Source organism: Parus major, chromosome 2 (genome assembly GCF_001522545.3).
Source record: "Parus major isolate Abel chromosome 2, Parus_major1.1, whole genome shotgun sequence".
Taxonomy (NCBI): domain Eukaryota; kingdom Metazoa; phylum Chordata; class Aves; order Passeriformes; family Paridae; genus Parus; species Parus major.
The window spans coordinates 129,808,065-129,828,818 of NC_031769.1; the positions used below are offsets into that span (position 1 = coordinate 129,808,065).

Here is a 20,754-nt window from a genome sequence, read left to right on the forward strand (position 1 = left end):
TGGTGGGAATGCAGTAGCCCAAGTACAGAATTGTAGGGTGAGATGAAGCCCAAGTGAGTTAAGGCCCTTGGTAGGATTTTCAGGCTCTGTGGTAGAAGGAATTCCAAACCCTGGAAATTATGGGTCCAGTTTCTAATGATACGTCTGGGTCGGTATCTGTAACTTTAGGGTAAATGCAATTCTTCAGTAATCTCACAAATACTGTTTAAGTAACCTTGTGCCAAAATTATCAACTGCATGATTCTCTGATAGGCATTGTACATAATTTAATATCTTCAGAAAAATAATCCTGAAGAAGTGTGGGAAAATTACAGCGTGACTTTTCTTCAGAGTAAAGTTATCTTTGTACTCAAACCACTAAATAAAAATAGCTCTGTGGAAAAAAAAGCCCTAAAAAATGCATGAAACAGCTGAAAACATTAAATTACAGAAAGAAAAGAACCCAGTTATAAAATTCAGAAATTACCATGGTGGCAATACATATTTGCTGTCAAGTGTACCCCTTTAAGTTTAATCAGCTATTGTTTTCTTCTTTTTCAACTATCAGAAATGCAGAGACCTGCCAAAATTTTAGAACAAAGTTGATTTTCATTCAAAATCCATTTTGGAACATGTTGTAGACAGGGGGTGGGGTCCTTGAATATGAGAAGGAGACCGTCTCTCATTCCCATCCATTCCATCACAGTTTGTAAGTTACAGTTTGGCAAAATGAAGAGTGTTTATAGTACAAACAGAAGTTGAAAAATTCTTCAGATTAAAAAAGAAAATAAAAAAATTTACTTTTTATAGAATGCAAGGGATAGAGAGCCACAAATGGGTCCACAGAGCATCAGCATTGTCAAGAACATTGGCTTGAACTGTAAATAAACATGTACTGGCTTTTATTTCTTGGTACTTTGCAAAATCCATCTGAAGATCTCAGCACAAGGAAATTCTCTTTGGCTGGCTCCTTCCTTCAGATCTGCCCGGCTGAAGGGATCTGCCCAAAGTACTGTTGACTCTCTCATCCTTTTGGAGCATGTGAGGTTTGATGAGAAGGGTCATCTCAGACACAGTGAAACTCCAACACTGAAGCATCATCTTTTAGGGCAATCATTCAAAAGCAAATTACAAAGGTGTGGGAAGTTATTGAAAAAGACAGAGTGTCAAAGGGGCTGTATGGATGCTATACAAAAGAAACAAATAGAAAGGAATTTATTGTCAGAAATTGAAAGGATCAGAGCTAATGCCATTCTCATGGCATGAAATCTCAAGTCATGAAATAGGTTGAGACTTCTCTGATGTCCTCAGAGAATGAGGACTATGCAAATACAGACTCTTTAAAATGGGAGATAGGATTCTCAAAGCATTGTGGTTTTGGAAGGATCCATTTTTCACTCCTACCTTTCATTGCTTTTCAGGTGAGCAGGGTAGTTGAAAGGAGGCAGGCTAGTGTTTGCAGAGGGTTGACAGGAATAGTTGAGGACAGCAAAATGGCTGGGTTATGTCACTGTCTTTTTACTGGAGCCTGCCATTTCAGGAGAAGCAATAAGGTCTAACACTGGTTAGCACTGGAGAAGTGACTGCTCTGCTTACATCCTTTCTGATGCTGGGGACCTTGCAGGCCTGACACTCTCCAAGGTTGCTTTCCCCATACCTTTTCATTCCAAGGACAGGCGCTGGCATCCTTGAAGAAAACTGAATTTTGTTTACAGTGTTGAAAAGATATTTACTCTCATGTCACTGTCAGTGCTGCCTCATAGGATAATTAAGTGACACTGGAGAGAGTAGAGTTCTTTGTGGAGACAGTAGGAAATATCTTGGAAGGACGTGGTTAGCAAATAATGTTAAGAGATGGGAATCTGGACAAAAAAAGCAAGAGGCAGGAAGGATTTTGCTCAAGAAGCAAATAGGAAATACAAGTCACAGTTTGTGAGAAAGGAGTTAACCTCTGCCCTGAGCATGTTATTTAGCAGGTTCTACCACACTTGTTTTGAACTCTGATTTGGGAGTTAGATACATCATAGTGAAATGAGCTATTTGAGGTTTCTCCAATGAGATGTCCTGCTGTGGTAGGCATTAAATATTATTAGATACATAGCAGGAGACAGGCCCTGCTGTGTTTAATAATTAAATTTGCAGATAGAGTAAGAATAAAACAGAAGAGGACAAGTAAACAAAACACTAAAAGCAAGAGGGTCATGCTAAATCTGTGACTTGGAGAGAGATTTCAGGTGGGATTGTGTAAGGAAGTTAGCTCACTTAGAACGTGATACGGAGCAAATGCTTTTTGGACCTCCGGAATCTAACAGTTTTTCAAAAGATGGTCACCTATGGCTCTCCAGTTAATCTGTTCAGAGCTGTGAGCAATAATGCCTTAGATAAGAAATATAAAAAGAAATAGAAATATACGTGTTTTCTTTCATGCATTTTGATTAACACAAAGCCATTGTCACTACAGATGATTGAAGGTGAACTGATCATAACTTTCATTGCAACACTTCATATTAGATCTGTTGAGCTGGTCCAGGAATTGTAGCCTCATGTTTAGGTGTTATTTTCTAGAAACACATATTGGTTAGTTGCACAAGCTTTCCCTTCCTCATACAAATGAGTATCTGGAATGCTAAGTTCTCTGTGTCAGCTATTGACAACGTAGATGGTTTCTTCTCAATTGTGGTGTCACTGAGCTTTTCAGGGGTAAAGGTTATTACATGCAGATAAAGTACCTTTGCTGTTTCTCTCTGTGTTCTCTTATAGTTTAGAAAACCTATAATTAAATTGCAGGCCTGAGTTGAATGAAAATGTGATTTGTCAACATAAATGCTTCCATATGAGCTATGTCATTAGGTTTGGGCTAGGTCCTACCCATCCAGAAAATAGATTGGTAACAGAACTTCCATACTTGCATATTCCAGCCTTGGACTGCAGAATGAGGCAAGTACTGTCAGATTTTAATTTTGCTTCTGAAAACAATCTTTCCTGGACATCTGAAGTTGAAATGAGTGCATTCTGAATCTTGTCTGACAAGTTAAACTGGTTTCAATAGTTGTACAGCTTACTGTGTAGATCTGCCTTCTGGGGTGTCTTGCATAGAAATAATCTTGGCTTTTAATTAGATAAATCTCAAATATGTTGTTCATCATAATTTACAATGCCTGATCCCACAAACCTTCAATGAAAGATAAGACTTCGGGTGTTTATTGGTTTGTTAATCTTAGAAACAACTTGGTTTTAGTGGATCAAAGTGACTAAACCTTTTTCCTTTCTTTGTGCTTGAATAAAGAAAACTTGCAACACATGGTTGAGTTACAAGCAGAGATGCTCCTGAATATTCAGTAGCTTCTGGATGACATTAGTGACTTATGTGTCCCTTGCATTCAATTTAATAGGCTGTAAACACTGGGGGCTGATGAGCAGTTATATGTTTGCATCTTTCTTTCCCTATCTGGAAGATCCAGAAAAAGAGCAGGATGAGGTCCTTTGGCTGGTAAATACTCAGAACTGCATTGCTGTAATAAGCCCACATAACAGAATTTCCAGTATAACTTTCATTTGTCATCATCTTCTCCTAAAAACATTAATCTTTGTGTCGTTTTTGTTGTGGCCTTAAAATTTTAGGGAAGGAACAGAGATTGTTGATGGCACACAAGCTTCTACAAGCTCATTGGTCAGCCTTTCATTTAAGAATATTACAAGTGACAATCTTTTTTTTAAACAACAGAGGTATTTAGGAAGTGGCAAATAAAATATTTCCAATTCTTACAAAAAGCTAATATTTTCTGAAATCTTTTTTCCAATAAATCACAGGGAAGCACATACAAGTGGGAAAGAAATAACCCAAATGCAGAGTGTACATAGTGTAGGTATTATAGCCTTATTGGGTGGCTCTCCATTTGGTACTTCCAGGGTCCCTTCCTTTGCCTTTCAGATATGGGCAAACCTTCATATCCCTTTTTCTATTTCATCTCCAGATATTCCTATTAGCCTTTATTTTAAATGCATGATAGTGTTTCCATAGTGTAGAGTTAATAAGGAATAAGGCAAGTGTGCTATGCCAAGGAAACCTGTCATAAACCCCTACAGTTTTACCATTTAGTCCTAGCCAAAGTCTGTTATCTCTATCAAAGAAAATGGAAAAATATTTTGTTTATCTTTTCCTGGTGTTTTGAATGGCTTAATTCAAATATAATATTTGGGAATCTGTATTTCTGTATTGTAGTTTGTGCATCCATATCAGTTGAGAGAGGAAAAAAACCCAGAAGTGGTGAATAATTTTTATTTTTTTTTTTGGTGAATACTTATTTTTTCCACAGCTATTGGTTTTGTTTCATAGGGTGATTCTCTTCAGGGTGGTGATGATTCTCCATTCTCAGACTCCATTACATTGGAACAAACAACAAGTAATATTGGAGTCTCAAGTGGACGTGTCAGCCTATGGATGCAGTGGATGTTGCCAAAAATTACTGTAAAATTGTTTGCTCCTGATCCTAGAAATAATGGCACAGGTATTCTGCATTTTTTCTGCCTAACATACTGGTCTAAATTGCAATCAGCACAGCCTATTTTACAGGACACTATTAGCTATTCAGAGCTTGTATCAACATTACTGAACACTATAACACAGAAGTAATGGGTTGGAGCTGTATTTTAAATAACAGCATTGGTGATTTTTTTATTTTTTTTTTCATTTTTTCCCCTAGGAATTATGCTATAAATACCTAAACTGGAAACCCCATATATGTGTTTCACAATATGTTTGTATAAAGAGGTTTGGATTCTCGCGTGACACTTGAAAAGTGCTTTATGAGAAAATTCTGAGTAGAAGTAGCATCATCCTATTTATGAAGTGTGGTGTCTCAGATATATTTCTTGCTTAAAATCCTTCAAGTTTCAGATTAATAACTAATAATTTTTATTTTCTTTGACTATTGCAGAAGTCTGTATTGTCAGTGAATTAGAGGATCTCAGTGCCTCAGTGGATATGCAGGACGTCTATACCAAAATCAAATGTAAAATAGAAAGCTTCAATATTGACCATTACAGAAACAGGTAATTCCTGTGAGTTGAGATGCTTTAATTTCAGGCTGAAAGATAAAGGCAGGTGATGTTTTGGGGTTTTTTCTTCTTAATTCTTAATTTAAGGTAGATATTCAATTTGATTTAAATGATTTTAACCTTTTAAGTAATAAAAAACATGATTCTGTTTCCTCAGAATTAGATCTAATTCCAAAGAAACATAGAAATCATTGCAAATTTTAGACAGTGTTTTTTTCACACTTACTGCTTTCTTGATCCATTAGACCAAAATAATTCAATTTAGCTTAACTTTAGAATGGGAAATTCCTGAAATATTGGTTCACGATGTGTCATGATGTACCATTATTTAATGATTTATGCTATGTTACTCTTACATGTTAAAGAGAAACAACACAGGTTTTCAGAAACATCTGTTGCTGTGGTAAAGCAGGAGTTAAATTTGTGATGAAGAGAGCTAAGCTGGTGATCTCTGTTGTGTCACATGGCACAGTGTTGTGCAAACACCTGAGTAAAACCTCAGTAATTAATCCCAAGCAGTACATCACCAATACCATGTGTATTCAGGGCTGGTAGCTAGGCTTAGTCTGCCTTTCCACTTCACAAGTCCTGCTGTCTGTGTATGCTACACCAACATGACTGTGTCACTTCACACCCAGGCACACGGCTCTGTAGACAGACTGCATGTGCCATCTTCTAGTTTGTGTTGGCCATTAACTCACCAGCCTTGACAGAGAGAGAACCTTCTAGTCTTTGATCAGAGAGGGTGACATTTGCCATAACAGATCAACAAATTCCATTATGAATTAAGGGATTAAGAGAAAATAGAACAGTTTGTTACTCCTTGAGAGGAAAAACGTAGTTAAAAGCTTATTATTGAAAATAACTAAAATATTTAGGAGCAAAAATCATTTTGACTTGGGAACCAATGTCTGCAAGGTCTTATTGAATGCTTATTGTTCCTTATGTACAATAGGAAGGAGATTTTGTATCAATTTAGCAAGGTTACCATCATTTCTTTATGATTTTATTCCTGATGAGCTGTCTTAAAATTCTTTCCATGTCTTTTTGCCCAAGTTACAAATGTAGTTATTGTTTGTATATATAATATTTGCTAATTAAAATTTATAGGTTTTTTTTTTTTAAAAAAAAATGTTTTAAAATCCTGTCACAATGCAGGAGTGTGGAGTATGTCCTGGGATGCATCAGGCACAACATCACCAGCTGGGCAAGAGAGGGGATTGTCCTGCTCTGCTCTGCACTGGGGCAGCCTCACCTTGAATGTTGTGTGCAGTTTTGGGCACTACAGTATAAGAAAGTTAAAGTACTAGAGAGCATCCAAAGGAGGGCAACAAAGAAGGTGAAGGGCCTTGAAGGGAAGCCATGTGAGCAGGGTCTGAGGTTACTTGGTCTGAGTAGAGGACCCTGAGAGGAGAGACCTCATTACTGTCTACAGCTTCCTCATGAGGGGAAGAGGAGTGGTCCCTCTCACTGGTGACCAGTGTCAAGACCCAAGGGAATGGCCTGAAGTTGTATCAGGGAAGGTTTAGGTTGGATATCAGAAAAATCTTCTTCACCCTGAGGCTGGTTGGGCACTGGAACAGCTCTCCAGGGAAGTGATCACAGCATCAGCCTGATGGGGTTGAAGAAGCATTTGGACAATCCTCTTGGGCACATGGTGTGACTCTTGGGGATGATGTTGAGCAGGGCTGGGAGTTGGACTTGATCCTTGTGGGTCCCTTCCAACCCAAGATATTCTATGATTCTGTGAAATCCCAGTAGCCAGCTCCTCTTAACAAACTTTGCGGAAAACAAAGTTTAAAAACCCCAACAAATTCAAAACTTACTCCACTTGCCAAATTGTCACTGTTCTCATTTACAGTTTCTAATCTATTTGGAGTACCTTTCCTGTGTGTACTCTGTGGACTAAAACCAAAAGCAGAGAATAGACAAGGTGAACTTTCTGTCTTCCAGGCCAGGGGGAGACTGGCAGTCAGGACATTTTGAAGGAATTTTTCTACAATGCAGAGAAAAACTTTTGGTGAGATTTGTGTAGTAAACTAAGGTGCTTTCTTGAATAACTCTTCTTAAGCAAATTACTTTACTTTGTTCTCCTGTATGTTAAAAAGAATGATTACAAGAACTGTAATACAAGGCACATTTTAACACTTAAAAGATATTTCTTTCTAAATAGTACTGATTTTGTAACATATGAGTACAGCTTTACATTCACGGTATCTTTGTTCTTGTAATCTTTCTCCTCCTTGTTCTGTTAAGGCTGTCTGCTGAAAATCCAGGGTAAGTCTCTTTTCTACATGCAGGATTTTACTTTTATTCTCATTTGTCTTGACTGCTTGCTGTAGGTTGTCCTTTCACATAAAATTTTGCAGTTACCTTTTTTAATCTCCTTTTTCATTTGATCTGATTGAATTTCAGCCTTTTTAGGAAAAGGTTTATCTTGAAGTTAGGGCATAGGTTTATCTTGAAGTTACAGCGAAACATGCAAGCTAAATGTAAACAATTTTTCTTTTTGCTTATAGCAACTATTTTTGTTTCTTTTTTGTTTCTTCCTATCTTCCATGCCTCATTCATTACCTCAAGCCTTGGGGAAGATTCTTGGTCTCTGGGGGAATATGGAGGTGTGTTCCTTTCCTGTACTGACAAGCTGAACAGACGTACCTTGTTGGTTCGACCTATCAGCAAGCAGGATCCTTTCAGCAACTTCTCTGGCTTCTTTCCCTCTGTAAGAATCTTTTTTTAAAATTTTGAATGCAGAACTTTCACTAATAAATGCCAGCAAAAAAAGAAGAAAAACCCTTAAATTAATATGTCATCTAATTTATATATTTTTTTTTGTACAGAATATATTTCTTGCTTATATTAATTATATAACTTGTGTTATTTCTGTTTTATCCTTTAGTAATAGTTGCCATTTTTTAGTAGATAAGGGAACAAGGGGTGATGGTTCACAGCCTTGTACATAACAACACACCACTGAAGTCAGTGGGATTCATTTTTATTAGAAGTGAGCACACCAGTACGTTTGAAAGCCAAATATATAAAAGCCAGTGGAAAATGCTGCATTTTTTAGTGTAATTCTGATATCTACTTAGGGATTTAAGTACTTGGTATTACTGCAGTATATCATTATGCAGCCTTATAAAATTGTTTCTCTAATTATGATAATGCAACAATTAATAATTCCATATTTGAGTCTTTCTTTTAAAAGCTTGGAAGATTCCTTGCTGATTCAGAATATCTCAGTGTGAGATATTTTAGCCATTTTCTTCTTCTCTCTTTATCCTTGAAGAACTGTGTTATGACATTGGCCTCTTTATCTGTGGGTCTATGGAATTATTTTATGTTAGTGAAAGTTCTGGATGATCTGATTTATTTTCATCATGAAAACTGATTTGGAATACTTTCTCTTATTCTGTTTGTTTCAGTTTTTATAGTAAATTAATTTACCAGTTTGTTTTAATTAATTTAATTTTTAAAGCTTTCAGTTCTCTACCATTTTAACTACATATCGTGTTTATTTAAGAAAGAGATTTTGTTCTTCTGCTAACAATGTTTAAATTATATTAAATTGATTTCTATCAAATTTAACATGCTGAAAGACATAACTACTTGCAAAATATAGTTGCTTTCATTTGTGCTTACATGATGAAAGCTAATATTTAAATAATCTTGCAAGAATTCTGTCAACATATTTATTACATTGTTAAAATAATGTTGTTTACAATTTTGCATTTTTAGCAATGACTAGAAAACTTTCAAAGGTAATATGGAAACTGTCCTATACATCTTGTGGGAGCTAAGCATTAAATTGTCACCTTTCGCAAGACAAATCTGTCTTAAGTAAAGGGATCTGCTATTTTAAAAGTACAATGCAATGTATAATGAAATGATGTGCTTTAGCATGTGGCACAGCTATTTTCATTAAATACTATGAGATGATGAGGCAAGACCAGTTCAATACTTATTTAGGTGTCTTTGGGTGGTTTATACACCCTGTTGGGATGTGGTGAAGCTATCTTAGCACCCGAGTGGTATTTTAACAGCTGTGGTGTCTGCACCTACAGAAGAAACAATGCAAGGGGAGTGGGATCTACAAATGTTTTAAATGAAGGAGGAATCAAACTATATAACTGTATTAAAAGATATCAGAAAGATTTGGTAAATTTAGTTGCTTAAATAAATGTTTTGGTTTTTTTACTGATTAGATGTGAGTTTCATGAAACATAAGTAATTAGAAATGAAAAACATATTCAGAAATTCATAGTTTTAGATGACCCAATGCAGAGAAGTATGGAAAAGCTGTGCATACAAAAAATGAAAGGTGTTTTGGGTTTTTTTTGCTGTAGAAAGCTACTAAAAATATAGAATCCTAAATAACAAGAAATATGGTAAAAAAATGAATGTTACGTGTAGATTTTTGCAGCAGTTGATTTATTTATTTTTCCTTGAAACAGACAACTGCAAAACTTTTAGATGGTTCACACCAGCAACATGGATTTCTTTCTCTCACTTATACCAAAGCTGTGACAAAAAATGTCCGGCACAAACTGATATCAAGAAACGAACGAAGAACATTCCATAAGCTGTCAGAAGGTCACACTGATGGTTCTCCTCATTTTCTCCATGAGATCCTTCTCTCGGCTCAGGCCTTTGATGTGGTTCTCTCTTTTCCTTTGCTAAATGCAATTGCAAGCATTTTTCAAGCCAGGTTGCCAAGGAGTCAAAAGGAGAAAAGGAAGTCACCAGGCCAGCCAATGAGGACTCATGCTCTGACTTCCCGCAACTTGCCTCTGATTTATATCAACACAGGAGTAATAAGAGTCTTCTTTCCTAAAAACGAGGAAGATCATCATATTGCAGAAGGTACAGTGTTTTATATTAGAGATTTTTTTGCTATTCAGTATTGTAGACAAATACTTCTAGTTAAATCACTGACAATTGCTTCAGTTTTAACAGTCAGAGTTAGAACTATCGTCTAATATTCATGCTACTTCTCTGCACATTTGCTCAAAATTTCCTTTAGCTATTTATTTGATCCATACTTTGGTACCTATGGAGTCTGCATTTAAAATGTGATTATAAAGACTGGTCAAAAATTATGGAAAGAGAACTTAACCCAGTTCTGCAGTGGTGATGCTGTGTCAGTTTTCATTACACTGGTATCAGTGCAGTGTTCCATAGACACTGTTCCAGCAGTGGAGTGTAATCAGGGAACCTTAGCTCTTGTGGACATTGACACCTGGAAAAAAGCAAAGTAAGTATATAGTTTAGTTTGGAAAATATTATTAAAATGTACCTTGTGGATGATGCCCAACAGATGATGCAGTTTAGCATTCTAGTTGAAGCTATTCCAGCTCTCTTGCGCAAGGGGTTTTCAGGTATTTACAGGGTTTGGGTAAGGTGTTCATAAATAGCTATTTGATCGTTGGATAATACTTCTTCTCTAAGATCTTGTTTTCCCCTTGTAGGTAAAAATATATTTCCATCCCTTTTACAATCTTTATATATGAATAGAGATGCTGATGTTAAAATTAGACCATGTAACAGCTAATAGTACATTCAATTCTCACAATTCTTCTAGAGACTATAAGAAAGTAGTGTTTTACTAGTATCATGATACATTTACACAAGTTCTGTAGGTATGGAGCACTTTTTTTACCATTAAGTACAACACATAGTATAATCCTAAGAGTATAGTCTTTAGATTTTTCTCATAACCTAATAACAAGAAATGCACACAGTGAGAATTTACATAGATCATTTTTTTGCCAGCATCCTCTACAATTTTCCAACTGGGATTGCTGAAAACACAGGAAGATAAAATTAGACTAGCTGTCTTGGCAAGAAAGAATTATGATTCTAGTTGGAAGGGAGTTCTAGGGCATGCTGTCAAGGAAATCTTTTGTAAAACTATGTTTTTGTAGCTCTGTAGCTGTATAGTTCATTAAAAAGAAATTATAAAACCAGATCTTTTTACTGTTTCTTGCTTAAGAACGCCTGCAAGGAACAGAATTGCCATGGTTAAGCAGTCAATGTAGGAAGAAAAACTGTGTACTTTTAAAGCAAAATGCTAAAGATTATCCTAATTAATAAGAAAACCAGCTACACTCTTCCATTGGAAAATTCTGAAATAGCATCACTATGAAAATTGGTACTGTTCTTTCATTTTTTTCTTTCACCCCATATTTTCCCAAAGTCTCATTTGTTTATGAACATGAAATAAATTGCTTCTCTTCTCCTGCTTATTGTCTTCAAGAACAGAAGGAATTAGAAACAATAAGGAGCAAGAGTTGAATAAGACCCACATCTCTGTTCTGTTAGGTCAGGAGAGTGTTGTGTCTTCTGGAGCTATGCATCCATAAGATACTCATTTATCATTTATTGACTAGGAGAGATTTTCAGTCCAGTAAATTGCGTGTTTCAATTTGTGATCACTGCAGTAAAAGCAGAAAAATTATTTTAGTTTCTCTTCTAGTCAGTTGTCTGCTGTTCATACCCTGTGCATTCTGATAGCTACAAAAACTATCCTTCTCCCCAACTCTATGAGTAATTGTGACTTTACATGTATAGTTAAAAAAAACAAAACAGAAAACAAATCTGTTGTTAACTTCCAACTTCCACAATGAACTGTGGTAGACAAACACTGAAATAATCAAAATCATATTTCTTCTATTGAGGAATTTGCATACATGCATGCATGACTACACCCACACAATTTTATAGTATTTTAGTTGCATGGCTTTTGCAGCAGCACCAATTAACATTTATTTTTGTGGTACATTTATGGGCAGCATTCTATCCTTGGCAATAAGCAATGCTGCTTTCTCTGAGTTTCACTTGTTAATACATCAGATGGTGTTTCAAGCTCTGGCTAACAGTCCACACTTACTCAGGGATGAAATGAAGGTAACTAAATATATGAAAACAATAGATAACAAGTAGGAACAAGAACTACTGCATAGCAGAAGACTGTAAGTAAAAATTGTAAATAGCAAAAAACTGGTAAGAAGTTGTAAAGACAGAAAAAAAATCACATCTGTCTGTTTGAGGACAACAGCAACTCTTTTGTACATACTAGGAGCAAAATATCAGGAATCACTGTAAAAGACATGATAAATTTGTTGATAGTGAAAAAGAAAAGGCAGCACATTGAATAAATGTATATCTTGCATTTGTAGAAGTGATATATTCTTGTCACATGAGCATGACTCTACTTTGAAGTCTGTCATGACATATGGTCTGTAACATCCTCCTCACTTAAGATTAAAGTTTCAAATCAGTCAGGCTAAGCAAGTTGTGCTCAGGGATCTCGGTCTTCTGAGGCTAATTTTTAACACACCTTGCAAGAACAGATTTTAGACAGCTGAAGGTTTATCTAGTAAAATGAAAAGTGTAATGTTCAAATAAAATTAAGACAGGTAGTTTTATTGTTCTCCCTTGGAGAACATAAGGGAAAAATATTACAGGATTCAGTTAATAAAAAATTGCATATTTGTTACATGATAATAAATACGGTTTTATGGAAAATTAGACTTCTAAAAACCATCTGATTTCCGTTCTTCATTGTGGTTCCAATTCTTAGTTGATAAAATGTTTGCAAAGATACGATAAGCTTAGACTTTTCTATGGAGTTTGACATTTTGTCTCATGGTTTTTAATTTAAATACATCCCCGTACTGTCTCTGTGGAAATGTTAAATAAATTAAAAATGGCTAACCACGAATCTAAAAAAAACCCCACAAAAAGTCATCAATTGGGAATAGTAAATGAAATTGGTGTTTAATACCTGAAAATAAATCTAAAAGCATTGCTGCTATCATCAGCAAATGTTGCAAAAAATTTCCTGAGGCCATCCATCTGTGTTACCATGCTTACGTCTACTGCTTGTAGAAAATACAGTAAATCTTCTAAAGCTAAAGTTATAAATCAAGGAAACAGTTTACACAAACTGGGTCTTCAAGACTGGAGATATTGTCCTGGGAAACAGCTTCAGGATCACAGAGGACTGAGGGAAAAGAAATAAGGAAGGTAGCTGTACTTCAGCATATGTCAATGCTGGAATATCATGTCCAATTTGCTTTCTGTTGTAAAACTGGGTATTGATAAAAGTAGAGAGGGTGCTGAAAAGTATCAAAAATGTTAAGTACTAGACAAGGGGGCTTAAAAGGAAGGATTAAAAGAGCATAATGTATTTATCTCAGCAAAAAGATGACTGAGATGAGTGGATAAAACCAAATGAGATTGTGAACAGCATCTTTATGCTTAATTCATGTCATGAATTTATATGACTTTTTAGAAACTAGATGATTATATTAATGTCTGTGATTCTTTCTGATTTAAAATTGACTTACTTATTGACCTACAGTAAACTGTACACAAAAGGTCCATGCCCAGCCTTGGAAAAAACTCTTAAAGTACTTAACCCAATAGAGATTGTTATATGTAGTCCTGTGTTTATTTTGCTTTGCTAAGTGTCAGAGACAAAATTCTTAGCCTAAGGTATATTTTACTAAGAACCACTTAATAATTCCCAAGAATAAGGCATCTGCCACCTATTAAGTTGCAGTTATAATCAGATGTATATTTAATACCATCATTCCATTTTCTTATGTGAGTATTGGAAAGGAAATACCCAACACCTAAGTGTATAGTGGCAGTATTCTAGTACTTAGTACACTGCCTAACTTATTCTTGAAAATATGAGTTCAGATTTAGTCAAAAAATGGAGCTTTTCATCAGCTTAATTCTTGTATTTTATTTCTAGCAACCAAACCATTTGTAAATAGTTTTGTTCATTGCTTTGGGGGCCTAAAGGCTTTGTCTTTACTTTGTAAGTGATGAGGTTCTTCTAAATAGAACATTGTGTGTGATCTGATTTTTAAATTTATACACTTGGGTATCAGAGCCTGTGTTCCCACTTTGCCACGTATTTACTGGGGTATTTCCTACAATAGTTTGAAAATATCATATTAGAATTTCTGTGATTTCTTTGATCTATTTAGAAATATACATGTCTTTATATGTATTTAGCTGTGAAGCATGGTGTATTTTTCACCAAGACATTATTGGGTCTGAAGAAACCATTTTTTTAAACTTAGAGATTTTGCTGATTCTTACCAGACCAAGCATTTCACACTTCAGTAAAATATTTAAACTATCTTCTACTGCAATCTTGTTTTCAAAACTCACATACGAGAGCCTTACAGAACTTCCTTAGATGTGGGAGCAGGTGTGGTATCGTTGCATCCTTGTTACCTCTCACACAGGTGTTGCTGTGAACCGTTTCCCTTCAGATGATGAACTCTTTGAACTTGCATCACACGTGCTTCAGAGTTTCCTAGTTAATATGGAGTCTTCTGAGCACAACTTTATCCAAGTGCTTTGTCTATGTCTGCTGACAGAGTTAGCTTTCTACAAAAAATATGGTGCTGTTTTATTTCTGGGCAGAACTTTGGTTTTCTGTCTAATATGACCACTGCTTTTAAAACTAAGAAACTTTACATGTGGCTGAAATTTGAAAATTATGAAGATAAGTGGAAAGCAGAGATTTTTCTTCTTGGAATAATTTTGTTACTGATGTGAAATTTACTGTCCAGTATTACATCTTGTTCTTTGTATATGTGTCAGATTTCAGATTCTCTTGTTTCAGTCCTTGTGTTTGAACTTCTCATGTGTGTTGCAGGCGATTCCAAATGCTACCAGGATGGTTATGCTGTGATATCCTGTAAGGTTTTACATCTAAAGATACAGGCCCATAATAAAAAGGGTGCACAATTCAGAGTGGTATACATGCTTGTATTTCAGCAAATAGTTTTTGGAGAAACAAACAGATCACAAAGAATCTGTGATAAAATGTCTAAGGTAATTTTGGAATAAACCTCCCCCTCCCAAAAAAAACCAAAAAGTGTCAGAGAGAATGAGAAGTCGCAGACCAGGATTCAGGGGTGTGATAGAACTCTGGGGAAATGAAATTACAATAGTTTTGTTTTTATGTATCACAGCAGGGCTATTGATCTTGTGCTGCTCCTGTGCAAAATTGAATCCTTAGCAAACATTCTTATGTACATTTTTTAAAGAAATTGCTTTTCAGTGTTCCTGCTATGTGCATTTGACTTCTAATCAAACACATATTTTCTCTTCTCCTAACTACAGCTAATCCATCAATTAAAGAAGACACTTTGGTTCTCAAGATTGGATCTGTCTCTATGGCTCCTCAGGCTGACAACCCTCTTAGTAGAGCTGTGCTCAGAAAAGACATTTATCAGTAAGTGTCAGGGGAGGGGTTTGGCTTTTCATATATGGTCTCAGAAAAATTCATTCTGGGAGAATTTAATTGATCAATAAAACGGGTACGTGCAGCCTGTAAAAATACTTTTCACATACAATCTTTTGATATTCAAAACCAGGTTTTTCTGATTTTCTTCACTTGTGGGCTTTCAAATCCATTTAGACAAATCAAGTTCTGCTGTGAAGTGCTGATGAATAACAGAATTTAAATGTCAAATCACTGTGAAGTTTAAACTCACAGATGAGAACATTTTAAGAGGCTTTTTTTATTTGGCTACTACTAAGTTCACCTTAGAGAAAAGGAAATTTTTTGTGACTTCCAAAGAGTTCAGTAGCCATATAGTGAGAAGGAGATAGATCTTAATAATATAAATGGTAGATGAATACTCAAACTGTAGGATTCTTGATGTCATGTAGATCAAAGCTTAAAGGAATGCAAACTTCTAAGGAGCTCTTTCCCAGTAAACACATTTTCTGTGAAAATGTCATGCTCTGGATTATGTCACTAAGTATGTGCAAACCACACTAATCATATATAGGCAGCAAAACTGGTGAACATATGTAATCAACATGATAAAAGTAATATATGATCCTTAGTAGAGTTGGCACTGTTGCCAGACATGAAAGTAGGGTTGCAAATAATACCAAGTGAGAAAAGTCACAGAAATACAGATGAACAAGTGTCTTATACTTCCCCTTGGTCTGGTTTTCAGATGTGGCAATATTTTTAACTACTTCATAGTGCTCTTCAATAGAAATTACAAACATCAAAATCTTTTCCCAGCAGTTAAACATTTACTGCCTAGGAAAATGACAGCAAGTTTTACTTTTGTCAAGACTAGGATTTTTAGGAGACCATGAAATATCTCCAATTTCACTTCTGATCACTTAGAAGTTGTAAGAGAGGCTTTTTCTTCATATTTCCATGTGGAAACATTTAAATTAATGGCTTTTCTTGTATGTTGGGTTATAATAGTTTATCTTTTTTTTTTTTTCCCTTTTGTTTTTTAATGAGCATTATATCTTTTGTATGCTGGAGCTTTCATGGAAGAAGTCTTACAGCCTAGCACTAGCAGTGGCTTTGGGTGGCAGGACCTGATCCAGCTCTCCATGTGCTCATAGATAAAAGAGATCTTCCAGATAATTGTACAGGCTCTTCCTGCTTCTACCCTTTCTGTCTGAGACTCCCATCTGATACCTGCTTCGAGAGTCAGAGACCCAAATGTAGGTTCCACTCTCCTCACAGCAAAAAAACCTTTGTCAGAAAAATGCCTGATGGTAAAACAAGTGCCAGCTTCTGTAAGGTCGTTTCAGTCTCTACAGGGGAACTGTGTGATGTTCCTTGTATGCACATTACAAACCAGTGAGTAAGCAACTCATTTGCATCTAAAATCAATGAAGCCATGCTAGTTAACATTTTTGAGTCTGTATCTTTGCCCATGTGGCTTTACCTGAAATGCTGAAATTCAGTGCTTTTCAAATCGCTCCTTTACTTAAAGACTCTGATGCTATTTTGCATTATGGTCCTGTGGGTCTTATATACATAAATGTTCCAGACAAGATTTATGCAGTGCATATTTGATTTTCATAGTTTTAATGCAATTACAATATGCTCCAGTCCTCCTTTATAAATCATGACACCCGGTGAATAAGGTAGAAATAAGCACTGGGTCAGAGACGTCCCTCATCTGACTGCTGTTGGCATTTTGTGACCAATCTCACAAAGGACATGCTTCCTATGTTTTTTTCTGAGTTTTCTGACATTTTAAGTGATTTCCTCAGCTTCAATGACCACTCCCCTAATTTCTTATCATCTGTCAAATTATTTGGGCTTCCCTTTCCTTCTTTAATCATCCAGTTATACTGGCTTTACTGTTTCTAAGACGTATCAGAGCAGAGCATCGAGTTACTCTGTAGTGTTTTATAGGACAGTATTGAAGTTGGTAGTTGGTTATATTTTGGTTTTGGGAAGGTGACTATCTTAATCTGTTTAAGCAAGTTTCAAGGTTTTCAAAGAATAAAAATTAATACTTTCTAAATTAAAAATATTAAGATTCCTTTTTGGGGTTGAATTAGATCCGTTTTCTTACTACAAATTCTTTGATCTAGAGCAAAGTGTACTTACAGAAGCATGGTTGGAGATATCTCCATTGTCTTACATGGCAGTCTCTGCTGTTAGACTGGAGTTCTAAGTGAAGTTAATTTCACCATTTTTCAATTGTTTTTTAAATAAAATAATACAAAGGGTTTTGTAATGTTGAGCAGGACATACAGTCTGTATACAAGATAAAAACACAAAACAGTGGGATATATTAATATATGATATTTGGTCTAATGTTAGTATTTGTTTCTCCAAATATGAGAGTTCTTACAAAGTATTTGCCTTTTTTAACATGCCCATGGTACATGGTACTAGATGAAAAACCTGGAGCTAGTACAGAATGCTTAAAAATTGAGTAGTAAAATGAGCAAACCCACACAATGTGTAGCTCATGTACCTAGGTGAAAGATTTCTTAGTAAATATTAACAGAGATACAAGTAGTACTATATCCAGTGTAAGAGACTTTAAAAATATAAATTACAGAAGCCTGTAGGTTACTGAAGAATTAGCATCTGCAGTATTCTAATACCACCATGTCATCTACTGTCTTTTTCCAACCTCTCTTCTCTAATTTGATGCTGCTGCTTTTAATAGAATAAAAGAAATAATTTGTTGTCTGAACCACTGTCTTTACAGTGTTTCTGGAGTGGGGATACAAACTTAATTTGTGGTGTCACTTTGCTTTAAACAGTCTTCTGTTTAGGCCTGAGCTACAACCACATGCAATTAGTGTCACTTTTGTAGTGCTTCATGAGAAAGAAGAATTTTTGCTTCTCATTTAGAAACTGTTCTTTTAGGAAAGGCTGAGAAACATTTTCAAAGCTAGGGGCTGAATAGTATTTCCAAACATCTTTTGAATTTGTCGCATAAATTTATACATGAAAAGCTGAATGTACTCATATGTCATTAGTAGCATGCCAGTGCATGAAAGGTAGGTTTGCTACAGCTGCAGGTCATACTGAATAAACAAGATCACTTTTGGCCTGTAGGCTGAAGTGACTCCATCTATTATGTCTTAGGAAAAAGAGCTTACTTGCTAACTTGTGGAGAGAACCAAACTGAAAAGGGAATGTTGGAAAAACAATGTGCCTCAAGTATTTGGGCACAAATACAGTTTCAGGTGATTATTGGAAGTTAGAAGGAAATGTATTGACATTGTAACTTAATTTTCCTATACCGTGGAAAAATTAGAGTATTCCCTCCAGTTAAAAATGGACTAATGATATTAATATGTCTTTATAATTATTATTTATGATTGATATTAATATGTAGTAAAGAAAGATACATGCATCATAACCACAAATTTAGGGCTCCTAAAAGAAGTATGGTGACACATATCTCACTGGTAACAGTAAGAGACAATGTCTCTTTTTTTGATTGTTTTTTTCTGCTAAATTGTAGGAGTCGGTTTGTTGGTTTTAATGATTTTTCATGATTCTTTGATTCTTAAACTTCAGCTCCAGCTGTATTTGTGTTCCACAAATATTACCAGAACTGTACATTGTCATCAAGAAACTACCAGTTCTGTTGATTGGAAAATTATCAGAAGGCCTTGGGATGGGGTCAGAGAGCAGAATAAAGGAGGTTTTGGATAAGACTGCAAGGCAGTTGCCTAACCTGGCTAAAGGGAGGGAGGAGCAGTTAATTGAGGCTGTGAAGGAGTCAGAGTAAATGAAGTTTCTGCTAAACAGCAAAGGAGAGAACTATATTTTTGTGGGCTTTAACTACTGATGAATTTTTAATGAATTTTTAAGAAGTGTGTATGTTGGGGGTATGAACAGTGAATAGCACTAGTTATGCTAAGCTACCAGCAGAACTGCACATTATCAATAGGAAAATGATTGAGAAAACTTCATCACAAGACCCAGAATTCTGGTTCACTGACTGAAAAAATAACAGGAAGTAGATGCATGGATATGCTTAAAAATGAAGCTAAAATTGAGATGACGTTTAATTCTACTTCTGTATTGGGCCATATAACACCAAATACTGTGTAAATGCTCTGATTGATTAAATAGGTAATTGCTGATCATCCCCAACAAGGTTCTGTTTAGCAAACTGTCATGAAACAATGGAGTTTAAGGGAGTATCCATGAACAGATAGAGTAAAATAATGTTAAAATACTGTTAATGCAGAAATGAAATTTCTGACAAAGAGCTCAGAGAATAGAAGCTGTTTGGAGGCTGTTGTGTAAAGATCTTACGTATAAAGTCAGGAACAATGCTGCCATACTATCACGGAGTTTAGGTAAGCAGAATCCCAAGCTTTCCTCAGCTTGGCCAATAAAGAACCTAATTGTTGTCCATGCTCTGGATTCATCATTTTTGAGATCCAAGGATTTCATTCATGTCATATATCAAAACTTAATAGTCCAGGTCTGAGTGTTCTATGGTCATTTTCATGTGTAGATGTTTCACAGATCAAAGCCTAAAGCTGTCCCTAGACTGTTTCCAATTTGTGAATGTAAATGGAAATTCTTTAGACATGCCCCTCCCGGCAAAAATATTACATGCAAAGAGCTTACTCATGAAAAGGTAGCTGCAGATTTTATTATTTTTTTTCATTGAACTTTTTATTAATACAAGTCTTTTCTTATTATAATTTTTTTCATTTTTGTTGCTTACTGTTTTTCACTGTTTAGCTCTCAAACATTTGCAAATAGAAACACAAAGCTATTTTCCTTACAGAATAGCTGCTATTTATCTTGATTTCAAGGAGCTCCTTATAGAACATCCTTGTAATAATCATGTAAAGCCCATAATTGGTTAACAAAAATCTGTCAGTGAAATAGGGAGTAATAAACAATTTTTTGTGTCCGTACTGATAGTGCTGGAGTGAAAGGAAGGAAAAAATGATTCAAGGAATTTATGAAAGAAGCACATACATAGCCAGCAGTCTGTGTGGAAATCTGTTTTTTCTTTCAAATGTGGTTTGGAAAATCAAATGCTTTTCAAAAGTTTTCAACAGCACCCACATCTGTAAGCATATTCTTTTCAGAAATATTTTGACATGTTTATATTTGAAAAACTATACCTTGAAATTACTGTTCAAAAAGGCTGGATTTTCTATAACTTTATTATGTGTAAAAAGCTTAATCTTTGGTATTTTCCTTTTCAAACCAAATAGTTTAAAAACTCTTCTGTTTTTTTATAGAATTTAGCATTAAAGTAACTAAATGTTTCCCAGAATATGGACCTAATATGCATAATTTCCTTTTAAGAGTTGATTATTTTACAAAGGTTCTATTAAGACTTTTCTATTTTACCTATTTTAGTTTTTAATGCTTCATTAAGGTTTATCTGGGAGACAAACAAGGAATTAGCTAAT

At 35.3% G+C, this 20,754-nt stretch overlaps 1 protein-coding gene across 10 annotated transcripts in view; it reads left to right on the top strand.

Moving 5' to 3' along the window:
* Positions 1-20,754, top strand: part of VPS13B (vacuolar protein sorting 13 homolog B) — a 422,306-nt gene that overhangs the window by 235,498 nt on the left and 166,054 nt on the right. For all 10 annotated transcript variants that reach the window (XM_015617450.2, XM_015617453.2, XM_015617455.2 and 7 more), the window contains 5 exons: positions 4,316-4,487; positions 4,917-5,031; positions 7,618-7,759; positions 9,492-9,900; positions 15,190-15,301. In XM_015617450.2, the coding sequence (XP_015472936.1) occupies positions 4,316-4,487; positions 4,917-5,031; positions 7,618-7,759; positions 9,492-9,900; positions 15,190-15,301 (950 nt within the window). The remainder of the gene's footprint in view (positions 1-4,315; positions 4,488-4,916; positions 5,032-7,617; positions 7,760-9,491; positions 9,901-15,189; positions 15,302-20,754) is intronic.